Source organism: Dipodomys ordii, unplaced genomic scaffold (genome assembly GCF_000151885.1).
Source record: "Dipodomys ordii isolate 6190 unplaced genomic scaffold, Dord_2.0 Scaffold79, whole genome shotgun sequence".
In the NCBI taxonomy this organism is placed as follows: Eukaryota; Metazoa; Chordata; class Mammalia; order Rodentia; family Heteromyidae; genus Dipodomys; species Dipodomys ordii.
The window spans coordinates 236,388-248,975 of record NW_012267295.1 but is presented as its reverse complement, the minus strand read 5'-3'; the positions used below and the strand labels follow the sequence as shown (position 1 = coordinate 248,975).

General features: G+C 54.8%; 1 protein-coding gene across 1 annotated transcript; it reads right to left on the bottom strand.

The window, feature by feature from the left end:
* Positions 1-394: 394 nt before the first annotated feature.
* A4galt (alpha 1,4-galactosyltransferase) lies at positions 395-6,821 on the bottom strand. Its single transcript, XM_013024837.1, has 2 exons — positions 6,732-6,821; positions 395-1,718 (listed from the first exon to the last, which is right to left on the bottom strand). The coding sequence occupies exon 2, from the start codon at positions 1,671-1,673 to the stop codon at positions 615-617; it is 1,059 nt and encodes a 352-aa protein (XP_012880291.1). The 5' UTR covers positions 1,674-1,718; positions 6,732-6,821; the 3' UTR covers positions 395-614.
* Between the last annotated feature and the right edge of the window lie 5,767 nt (positions 6,822-12,588).

Genomic DNA, 12,588 nt, shown 5'->3' with positions numbered 1-12,588 from the left:
ACTTGAACTCTGGGCCTGGACGCTGTCCCTGAGCTCTTCAGCTCAAGGCTAGTGCTCTACCGCTTGAGCCACAGTGCCACTTCAAGTTTTCTGGTGGTTCATTGTAGATAAGTCTCATGGACTTTCCTGCCCAGGCTGGCTTTGAACCACGATCCTCAGATCTCAGCCTCCTGAGTAGATGGGATTACAGGCGTGAGCCACCATGTCTTCCTGTTTTGTTTTGAACTCTTTTGTTGGTCATGGAACTTGAACTCTGGGCCTGGGTGCTGTTCCTAAACACTTTTGCTCAAAGCTAATGCTCTACCCCTTTGAGCCACAGCGCCAGTTCTGGTTTTCTGTTGGTTCATTGGAGATAAGAGTCTCACGGACTTTCCTGCCCTGGCTGCCTTTGAACCATGATCCTCAGATCTCAGCCTCCTGAGTAGTAGTAGATTACAGGCGTGAGCCACAGCAACCAGCCGTGCCTTCCCGTTTGTTACTCGCTTCCTGCCAGCCATTGAGGGGAACTGCCAGTGTGCAGGCCCTCCGTCCGGGGCACTGGGCATGTGCCGTCCCCAGCCGCGCCCCGTGCTTTCCCCAGGGACGGGGACAGAGGCCTGGCAGGCTGGCGGGCCTCACAAATACATCTTCATGGCCTCGTGGGTCGTGGGGCAGTAGCGTGCGTGGAGCTGGGCCAGCAGCGCCTGGGACGTGGCCCGCAGGTGCGTGCCGTGGCTCTTCTTGTTCCACACGTGGACGGCGTAGGTGGCGTTGAGCAGCCGGGCCAGCTCCTGCGCGCCGATGTCCTCGAAATATTTCTTCCAGTTCTGCCAGGAGATGGGGTAGAAGGCCTCGCGGGGCAGCGCTGTGACCCCGCGGCAGGTGTGGCTGTCCCCCAGGCTGCGGATGGAACACCATCTTTTGAAGACCCGGGTGAGTAGCTGGGGACCCTGGTGGCCCCAGACCCAGGCGTTGTAGTGCGCCACGAAGTCGCGCATGCACAGCGCCAGGAACTCGTGCTGGCGCTCGAAGGCCAGGAAGGCGCCGTTGAGGAGGTAGCGGGACTGGGTCCCAAGCGTGTTGGTGAGGTTCTTGAGACTCCTGAGGACGATGAAGTCCGTGTCCAGGTAGATGCCACCGAACTTCCAGAGCAGGGCGATCCTGGCAGCGTCCGAGAGCACGGGCAGCAGGTAGGGCTGCCAGCACCAGCGCCTGCGCCTGGCCGCGTGCCAGGCGGCCAGCGGGGTGCCGTCGAACAGCTCCTCCAGGTCCAGCCGCAGCAGCTGCACGTTGGGGAAGCAGCTCAGAAGCGAGGTGCCCAGGTGCCGGGGCAGGGGGGCACTGCCGCCCGGGAGCCCCTTCATCAGCACCGCCACCCGGGACTCGGGGTGCGCCCTGGCCGCGGACTCCACCGAACACATGAACAGAAAGTTGGGATTGGTCCGCTCAGACGTCTCCAGGAAAAAGATGCTGCCCGGGGCCGGGGTGCTGGGGGGCAGGTTGGAGGGGGCCAGGTGGGGACAGGGGGCACCCACAGGCAGGTGGGTTTGCTCCCTGGGCTCACCCAGAATGTTCCAGTAGATCATGATGGAGAGGACGAAGGTGAACTTGAAGCCGATGATGAACCAGGTGCAGACGCACTGTCTGGGGGTGCCCTTGAGCAGCCGCAGCAGGCAGCCGGGGGGCTTGAGCATGATCGCCCCGATCACAGCAAGAGCTGCCCACAGGAACCGGCCGTTCTGCAAGAGAGAAGATCTGGGTCAGGCTGGCCGGACAGGGGCACCCCAGCCCACAAGGCACACAGAGCCAGGCTCTGGGGCTCACGCCTGGGATCCTAGCAACTCAGGAGGCCAAGATACAGGGATCATGGATGAAGCCAGCCTGGAAACTTCACGAGATTCTTATCTCCGATTAACCACGAAATGGTTAGAAGTGGAGCTGTGGCATACATGGTAGAGCACCAGCTTTGAGTATAAAAGCTAAGGGATAGCGCCCAGGACCTAAGTTCAAGCCACACTTATCAGCGCGCACGCGCGCGCGCACACACGCACACACACACACGCACACACACACACACACACACACGTTAGACTTGGGTTTGGAATGTAGCTTAGTGGTAGATTGTTTGCCCAGCACGCATGAAGCCCTAGGTTTGGTTCCTCAGCACCACATAAGCAGAAAAACTGGAAGTGGCGCTGTGGCTCAAGTGGCAGAGTGCTAGCCTTGAGCACATAGAGGCTCAGGGACAGTGCCTGGACCCTGAGTTGAAGCCCCAGAACTGGCAAAAGAAAAGTTGGACTGGGCCGGGCGCTGGTGGCTCACGCCTGTAATCCTAGCTACTCAGGAGGCTGAGATCTGAGGATCGCGGTTCAAAGCCAGCCCGGGCAGGAGAGACCCTGAGACTCCTATCTCCAATAAACCACCAGAAAACCGGAAGTGGCGCTGTAGCTCAAGTGGTAGAGCGCTCGCCTTGAGCTGAAGAGCTGAGGGACAGCGCCCAGGCCCAGAGTTCAAGCCCCACGACCGACAAAAAAAAAAAAGTTGGACTGGAGATGTGGTACAAGTGGTAGAGTGCTAGCTATGAGAAAAATTGATAACGCAAGGCCCTGGGTTCAAGCCGTAACACAGATACAAAAAGAAAGAAAGAGAAAGAAGGAAGGAAGGAAGGGATGGAGGGGAAGGAAGGAGGGAGGGAGGAAGGGAGGGAGAGAGAAGGAAGGAGGGAGGGAGGAAGAGAAGGAAAGGAGGGAGGGAAAGAAAGGAGGAAGAAGGAGGGAGGGAGGGAAGGAAAAAAGGAAGGAGGAAGGAGGGAGAGAGACAGGAAGGAGGGAGGGAGGAGAGGAAGGAAGGGAAGGAAAAGAGAGAAAAGGAAGGAAGGAAGGAAGGGAGGAAGGAAGGAGCTCACCACCAAACCGCCCAGAGCAGTTTCCGAAGCCCAGGGCTCTGGATGCTGGCCAGCTAGCTGCTCTCTAGTCAAAGGGCGCATGCTCCCTTTGTTCTGTGACAAGCGGGGGACTATGTATCCCTTTCAGTGCAGCCACAGCCCCCGGGGTGGGGGGGTGGATAACTCCCGCTCCCCGCAACCCCCAGAGGCACAGAGGCCTGCTGCTGCTTGGGGGGGTTTTCCCCCCCCCCCCCCGCCTGCTTCCGGAGCCCTATCCCACATCCTCCCCACATGAAGGCCTGGCGCTGGCCGAGGGCAGGCCGCTACAGGCCTGAGGCCATTTGGCTTGGCCATGGGGCATGGCCGCAGGCGCACGTTCAGCTCGGAGTCCTGGCGCTCCGATGCTGCCACTGGGCGGCCTGCAGACTCGGGTCCGATGGGAAGGAGACGGAGGTTGTGCCAGGCTATGACCTTGACTTGTGCCACAGCCCTTGGGCCGTGGGAGATCACTGCTGGTCACTAGGTCGCGATCATGGCGCTGTGTGCCCTGGGGGTCAGCCCTGCCTGAGACGCCAGGCCCCCTGCTGAAGTCAGGGCTGCGCCCATGGCAGGCAAGAGCCCTACGCTGAGCTACAACCCCGGGGCTCACTAAGCCGCCTGGCCCTGAACTCAATCCTCCAGCCTCGGCCTCCCACATGCTGGGATCACAGGCATGAACAACCACACCCGACTAAGTCCTATAGTCACACGTTGGGTGGATACTGGTTATCTGTTCTCTCCCTGGCAGGAGACTTTTCTCAGCCCTTCATGCACAGTTAAACCCCAATACTCCCCCTAGTGGGGGGCAAGGCTCACCCCCATCTTATAGATGAGGGGACAGAGAAGACCTCCACACCCTCACCTCCCCGGCAAGCGCTGGCACTGGGGATACGCCCGGTGGCCGCACCCCCCCTCTTCTCACCTGGCCTGCGCCGGCTCTGGCTGCACTCAGCTCCCGCAACCCCAGCAAACCGTCGGGGTCACTTCTACCCTAAGGGTCAGGTAACTCGGGTCTGAAAGGGTTGGGGGACTGGGCCCGGCATGGGAATTTAGGAACAGCGGTCCCCATGGCTGGCATCCTGCGGGCAGAGGGCAGAGAAGTTCCATGTGACAGATCGGGAGCTTGCCAGCCCGGGCAGCCCGTGGCAGGAGGCTGGCTTGGGGGCTGACCCTCTGCCTGCAGGAACATGGCCGCTCTGCGGGCTGGAGACCCTGCCAGTCCTCCGCCTGCAAAGGCGGCCAGGACAGAGGGTGAGGCGGCGCGAGCTCTCAGGGGCGAATCGTATGTGCAGACGGGGACACTAGAAATGCGCCTCCGAGCTAGGCCAACAGGCTGAGGCGGGCGTGACGCTTGAGTCCAGCTACTCTGGAGGCAGAGTTGAGGAGGATCATGGTTAGAGGCCAGCCTGGGCAAAAAGTGAGCGAGATCCCATCTCAGTAAACAGACGGCTCACAGCTGTGATTCCCAGCTGCATGGAAAGCTACAGGTATTATTTTTGTACAAAAAAGCAAGACATTATCTGAAAAATAACTAAAGTAAAAAAGGGCCAGGGCCATAATTCAGACCGGAGACCTCTGCCTAGCAAGTGAGAGCCCTGAGATCAAATCCCAGCACCGCCACAAAGTCTCTGCAAACAAGCTAAGTCACGTAGTTCTCTGTGGGGACCGTGTGTGGTGTATGAGCACAGCTATGCTTTGAATGGGCTTGTGGGCTTGTGGTCAGCCTGCAGAAGCGTGCCCAGCTTCTGACACGAAGTGAAAGCAATAACGAAAGAAACTGCCTGCCAGTGGCTCACGCCTGTAATCCTAGCTACTCGGGAGGCTGAGATAGGAGGATTCCGATTTGAAACCAGTCTTGGCAAGAAAGTCTGGGAGACTTTTTTTTTTGTCAGTCATGGGGCTCGAACTCTGGGCCTGAGCACTGTCCCTCAGCTCTTCAGCTCAAGGTGAGCGCTCTACCACTTGAGCTACAGCGCCACGTCTGGTTTTCTGGTGGTTTATTGGAGCTAAGAGTTTCATGGACTTTCCTGCCCGGGCTGGCTTTGAACCGTGATCCTCAGAGCTCAGCCTCCTGAGTAGCTAGGATTACAGGAGTGAGCCACCGGCGCCCAGCTCTGGGAGACTTTTATCTCCAATTAACCACCACAAGGCCAGGAGTGGAGCTGTGGCTCAAGTGCTAGCCTTGAGTGAAAACGCTCAGGGACAGCACCCAGACCCTGAGTTCAAACCCCAAGACTGGCGCAAAGTAAATAAATAGAGAAAGGGCAAGGCAGGAAGTGAACGGTCAGGAAACCAGTGGACCAACTTAGAACAGAGTAGCCACAAGTCAAGGACCAAGGGCCAGAAGGGAAAACAAGAGGGACTGGCGGTGTGAGCTGTGTGCAACCCCAGCTGCTTGGGACCCTGTGGTGCTGGACCAGGGGTGGTAGTTCTGCCCACGCTCACCACCCCTGGGTGGCTGCCGGACCTAGGGCCCACCATATTTGGTGTGAAGCCCAAGAACCAGGATTAGATACTCTGTACAAGGCCGAGTTGGCCACAGCCCAATTCCCGTGTAATCTCAGACCCAAAGCACGCTCAGGGGCCCTGCGTGGGGTCTGTGACCACCACGCCTGGCCCTGTCAGCTGGGGCTTCACAGGGCCCCGTGGAGGCTGGAGGACAACCAGTCACCCCCTGCTCTGAGTCCATCCATGGCCAGGGTGCCATGTCAGGCAGGCCGGGAAGGGCAGGTGAGGGGCAGGCTGGGTGTTCCAATGGTGACAGATCAGGAGAGCCGAGGACACTCAGTCCAAGTCCCATAGCAGTGGCCTGGTTGGGGGGGGGGGGGGGGACAGGACCCTGGGTCTGGAGCGCCCCCTGCAGGCAGGGCCTGAAACTATTTGTTTCTAGCAGGACACAGAACCCTGGGGACGTGTCTGCTCAGCCAGGGACAGATGGAGGGCAAAACAGGCCAGTTCTTACTGAATCTCTCTGGATCTTCCTGGATTGGTGTCCCGTGGCTGCCAAACTTGATGGCTTAACACAGACATCCTGTCACAACTCCAAAAGGCTCAATCAAGTCCAACATCTAGGTGCCAGCAGGAGTGGCTCAGGCCTGTAATTCTATTGCAGGATGGTTTGCTATTAGGAACTCACTAACATAATTAATTATGCTAATCAATCTAAGGAGAAAAACCACTCAGTTATCCCTAGTGTTAATTAAAAAAAATTGGCACCAGGTGCTGGTGGCTCATACCTGTAATCCCAGCTACTTCGGAGGCTGAGATTTGAGGATAGAGTTTTGAAGCCAGTCTGAGCTTATTCCAATTAATCATCAAAAATCTGGAAGTGAAGCTGTATCTCAAGTGGTAAAGCGCCAGTTTTGAGAGAGAGGAAAAAAACAAGGGAGAGCCCAAGGCTCTGAGTTCAAGCCCCAGTAAGTACTGGCAACCAGAACACAAAACAGAACACCAAAGTTCAAATTCCGTGAGCAAATTCTTCAAGCCGCCGAGAAACACAAGCAACCATGAACCAAGAGAAAGACATACTTTACTACTGGAATTCTGGATAGAAAATTCCGCTCATAAAGATGTCCTGTTTCTCTTTGTTCTCTAAGGCAATGTATAAATGGCATGCGATTGTACAATTAGATATGACTCTGGTGTTGGTATAGAAAAACAAGCAGGAGGGTACAGGAAGATATGAGAAGGATGAACAAACAAGGGAGGAAGCATTGGCCGGCAAACATCCCAAACAGCAGTAATAACTAAAGCACTGTCGCCTTGCATGCCAGCGGTCAGATCAACAAAGCAAAAGAAATCTTGGAAATAGTAAGGAACTTGAACTCACAGTCAAGTCTCAAATGCACAGGATAAGCCTTTACATATCAGATCGTGGGCAGCGGAGGTGGCCCCACGGGGTCAGAACAGGTTGGGTATGTTCGTGAGATTACATCTGAGGATAAATTCCAAATATAAATAAGAAAACCCGTAAAATTATTGAATAAAACATGGGCAGATGATTTATAACTTTGGGGTTGGGAAAGTTTTCCTAATCATGTCTAAATTCCAGAAACTGTAAAGAAAACAAGCTGGGCTGGGTGCTGATGGCTCACGCCTGTAGCTATTCAGGAGGCTGAGATCTGAGGATCATAGTTCAAAGCCAGCCCAGGCAGGAAAATCCATGAGACTCTTATCTCCAATTAACCACCAGAAAACCAGAAGTGGCGCTGTGGATCACAGCGACGGAAATCACAGCAGAAAGATAGGAGCTGTGATTTTTCTCATTATACAAGGGGAGAAAGGCAGGGTGCCAGTGGCTCATGCCTATAATCCTAGCTACTCAGGAGGCTGAGATCTGAGGATCAGAGTTCAAAGCCAGCCTGAGCAGTAAAGTCCATGAGACTCTTATCTCCAATTAACTACCAGAAAACCGGAAGTGGTGCTGTGGCTCAAGTGGTAGAGCAACAGCCTTGAGCTGAAGAGCTGAGGGACAGCGCCCAGACCCAGAGTTCAAGCCCCAAGACAAAAGGAAGAAAGGAAGGAAGGGAGAAGGAGATGGGCAGAGGGCAGTCCCACGTGTGTCAGGCATGACCCTTAACACAAGCATGCCACACCTAGGGTCTTTCTTTTTTCATAAGAGAGATGCCAATCAAAATGTTGAGATAGTATCACTCACCAATCAGACTTGCCAAATGCCAAACACAAACACCTCGCTGGCACATTTTTCTAGCCAGGTGGTGGGTGGGTGCGTGTTACCATGTGAGGCTGAGGTCAAGTGGTACCTCTCAGGGGCAGCGAGGGGCCGGGACAGCTGCCAGGACCCCACAGGCGCTCCACCTCCAAGCCTCTCTGCCCTTCTCTTCACATCTGCCCTACACCTGTGCTAGGCCATCGATTTGCTTGGCCACTGTAAAGGTTAGAAAAACCCAGTGGTGTGTGTGTGTGTGTATGTGAAGAGAGAGAGAGACAGAGACAGACAGAGACAGAGAGACAGAGACAGAGAGTGAGTGTTATTCAGGGCCTGGGCACTGTGAGAGAGAGAGAGAGAGAGAGAGAGAGAGTTATGAGGCTTGAACTCAGGGCTTGGGCACTGTCCATTCACTTTCTTACTCAAGGCCAGTGCTCTTCCACTTGAACCACAGCTCCACTTTCCACTTCTTGCTGGTTAATTAGACGTAAGAGTCTTCAGGACTTTCCTTCCTAGGCTAACCTTGGAACAGGGTTCCCAGATCTCAACCTCCTGAGTAGCGAGGATTACAGGTATGAGCCCCCAAGATCGTATGTGTGTGTGTGTGTGTGTGATGGGGCTTGAACTAGGATTACAGGTGTGAGCCCCCAAGATCATGTGTGTGTGTGTGTGTTTGTGTGTGTGTGTGTGTGTGTGTGATGGGGCTTGAACTCTGGGCCTGGGTGCTGTCCCTGAGCTCTTTTGATTCCAGGCAAGCACTGGCCCACTTTGAGCCACAGCACTATTTCCCGTTTTCCAGTGGGTGAATTGGAGATAAACGTCTCACAGACTTTCCTGCCTGGGCGGCTTTGAATGGAGATCCTTCAGATCTCAGCCTCCTGAGTAGCAGGGATTACAGGTGAGAGCCACCAGTGCTGGGCCCCAAGGTCTTTTTCCTGGTGAGGTTGTAGATACAGCATGAAGGGCAGGGGAGAGCGCCCGTGTCAGCTGCCAGCGTAGAAAGAATGGCTATCTCTCCCACAAGGCCAGATCAAACAGAACTGAGAGAGGAATGCTGGGTAAACTACAAGCTATGGGCACTGAAGGGGGAGATCCTGCCCCACCACCTGTGGCTTTCAGGCCTTGTGTTCTCCAGCCAGGAGCCTTAGCCCGGCTCCCCCCCCCCCCCAGACCTCGGCGTGCCTCCTTCCTCTTTTGTGCTCACACTGGGCCTTGAAGGACAAGGTCCTCACGTCCTCATTTGGCTTTTCTGCTCAAAGTTAGCACCTACCATGTGAACTCCAGCTCCATCTCTGGCTTTTTGGTAGTTCATGCAAGATCAGAGTCTCACAGATGACTCTGCCGGCCTGGCTTTACACCTCCGTCCTCAGATCTCAGCCTCCAGAGTGGCTGGGATGGCAGTGTGAGCGCCAGTGCCCAGCCGGCCCTTCCAGGCTCACAGAGGCGGGAGTTCCCGCGGATGGCTGTGCTGGCGCCATGCTGCTTGGTGCGCCACGGTAGATCCTTCCAGGTCTGCTGAGAGCACACATCTGCTACACGCAACAAGGAGAGCTCGTCCCCAGACCAAAGCACATCTGCAGATGCCCGATCCAGAAGTTCCTCCTGAGTTACACTCCCGAGTTTTTGTCCTACTTATAAGTATTGTGTTGCTTGACTTGCTCCTTTTTCTTCCCTCCCTCCCTCCCTCCCTTTTCTTGTATTAAAGACTAACAATAAGCCAGGTGCTGGTGGCTCACACTTGTAATCCTAGCTACTCAGGAGGCTGAGATCTGAGGATCTCCCTTTCACATCAGCCCCTGCAGGTAAGTCCATGAGACTCTTAATCTCCAATAAACTTCTAAAAAGTCAGAGTGGCGCTGTGGCCCAAGTGGTAGAGCACTAGCCTTGAGCAATATGAAGTTCAGGGGACAGCACCTAGGCCCTGAGTTCAAGCCCTAGGACCAGTACAAAAACAAAATCAAGCCACAAGCAAACACAAACACAAAAAACCCCACTCTGGGCCCATGCTCTCAAATGAGGCGGCGGCAGTGGCTGCACACTGTCCACATTTCCAAAGGCTCCACAACTGTACTGGCAGACAGACAGAAAGACAGGTAAAGTACACACCACTGAAGCGGTGGTAAACACTGAGCCTTCTGGAGTCACCATTTATCCATCTGTGAATTTTAAAATAATTAGCAAAAACATAATGCGTCTCCGCAGAACATGAACAGGCTCCTTCCTAACAATCTAGTATGACAATTGTCTACCCTGCATTTGGTAATATGAGTCCCGTACAGATAGGTTAAAGCGTGCGGAGGACCAGGTGTGGCTCTCGAGCAGAACACGTTTGGCATGTCCAAAGCACCAAATGATAAATACCAGTAATTCAGCTGGTTGAGGGGAAGACACTGGAAATATGTTTAAATACCAGTAATTCTTTAATTAGTGTATGGGATGATGTGCCTAGAACATTTACAATACTGTATACTTTACATGTAAACAGAGATATTTTAAGCCAGGTACCTTGGTAGCTCACGCTTGTAAATCCTAACTACTCAGGAGGCTGAGATCTAAAGGATCAAGCTTTGAGGCCAGCCTGGGAAGGAAAGTCTGTGAGACTCTTACCTCCAACGAAACACTAGAAAACCGGAAGTGGCACTGTGGCTCATGTGGTAGAATGCTCATGTGAAGCTGAAGAGCTGAGGGACAGCGCCCAGGCCCAGGGCTCAAGCCCTATGACAAAAAAAAAAAAAAAAAGTTTACAAGACTCTATCTTCAGAATAGTCAGGGGCTGATGGAGTGGCTCGAGGGTGGAGCACCAGTCCAGCGTAGCAAATGCAAGATTCAGAATTCCAGCCCCAGTAAGGCCACATGGTTGACACGAGGGGCTGCAGCATCGTGGGGTGGGGTATGTGGGGGGCATCTAGGCAGATTCCACAGCGAGTATAGCTCCCATCCTCAAATCGCCTCCATCCACCGGGGCCCTAGCGGATGTGGCTGTTCTCAGCTTTTATGAGATGCCGGAGATGCATGGGTATGGCTTGTGTTCGCACCACTTAACGTCTTTCAGGACGTCCTTAATTACTTCTAGAGAACTGCTTCCTGGAAATCCGTCTCCTGGGGTCAAAGATGGTGCAATCTTTGACTTCAGAAACCAGCTGCGTGCTGGTGGCTCATGCCTATAATCCTAGCTATGCAGGAGGCAAAGATCTGAGGATGGAGGTTCGAAGCCAGCCTGGACAAGAATGTCTGTGAGATTCTTATTTCCAATGAACCTCAAAAAGCAAGAAGTGGAGCTGTGGCTCAGCCCAGCTGTGAGTTCAAGCTCAATACCAACACACACACACACACACACACACACTGAAATCGAGACCCAGGCTTCCACTGGAGGACCAGCAGGGGTGGAAGGGGTGTGCTTATGCACCCCCAAGTCCCGGGGGAGGGGATGTCCTGTGCAGGGGGTTCCGTGTTACTGTCAATGTGGAGAAGCTCGGTTCTGTCTCCTCACTAGCAACGCTGGACTCTCAGTGGAGAGGAGGGAGGAGGGTTTCGGGGTGCGGCACCGATGGGGCTCAGTGGATGGACATCCTCAACTCAGGAGGCTTCCCCACAGTCCCTTGGGAAGGAACAAATGAAACTGTGGACCCCAAGAATGTAGAGGTGTCTGGGCTTTGTCCCTCCAGCAGAAATAATGAGTTCTGGCTTTTCACTCAAGAAAAAGCAAGGACTGCGGCTTTTCCTGCCACAATGGCTTATCACCCACATCCGCCTTTGTCAGCTGAGGTCTGCAGACGGCTCCGGGGTGCAGGTTCCTCCCAGGAGCGCAGGAGCTGCCCCTGGCCCACAGGCAACTCCCACCCCGCGGGCCCAGAGGCCCACCCAGCAGAAGAGAGGAAGAGTCATACAATAGTAGGGTGCCACTTCCCCCCAAAACAGAAACAGAGCTTCAGACTGGGGTGCGTTCTAATACCTGCTTCCTGCCTGGGACTCTCGGGGAGCCCCAGGCAAGCAGCACAGGGGTGGGGGGGGCAGACAAACAGCAGGGCGCAGCTGGCATGAGAGCTGAAGGGGCCCCAGAGGTTGGTTCTTCCCTGAGGCTCCTGGAAACGAGCCAATTCCCTGGACCACAGTCTCCTGGTCTCAGCCAGGTGTGTGTGTGTGTGTGTGTGCATGAGTGTGTACACTCACACACCCCTCCTAGGGCTTGAACTGAGGGCCTTGCAAGGCTAACACTCTACCACTGGAGCCAAGGCTCCAGTTCCAACGTTTTGCAAGTTCATTGGCGATAAAGAGTCTCACGGACTTTCCTGCCCAGGCTGGCTTTGAACCATGATCCTCAGGTCTTAGCCTCCTGGATAGCGAGGATAATGGGCATGAGTCACCAGCACCAGGTATCAGCGAGGCTCTTTTGGATCACTGTCAACCTGGGGAAATGTGGGTGCCTCCCTTCCTCCATAGTGCCCATAGAACCATCTAGAAGTTTGTCCATACTAACAGGTTTGTCCCTGTCCCCTCCAATTCACAGCCATGTATAAATGTATGCAAGGCTTCAATATGACATTATATGAAACTAAGAAATGTAAGTTAAAGAAACCCCAAACATAGGCAACTTCCTGCCTCTGTGATATCCGGATGCCACCTCAGACTCTGCTAGCAAAAGGGCAGCGCAAAGCCAGGCTTCCATCCCAGCGACTCAGGAAGCTGAGGTCTGCGGGCTGCATTTAGAAGCCATCCCGGGTAGAAAAGCCCATCTGGCTCCATCGCCAGTTAGAGCAAAAGGCTGAGCTGGAGGCATGGCCCAAGCGGTAGGGCGCCAACCTTGAGCCAGGAGAGGCTGCGCGCAGAGGCGTGCGTCCGCGCCGCCCGGGTCTGTCTGTCTGTCCCCCCACCCCTGTCCGTCTGTCTAATCCGTCACCTGCTGCTCCGAGGGACCAGGGAGAAGCCAGGAGCGAACCAGGGCTTCAAGAAAGAACCCCGGGCCTCGCCAGGCGCGGGCCCGCGCCCTTCGCTCCGCGGGCGGCCGAGGTCCGGGGCT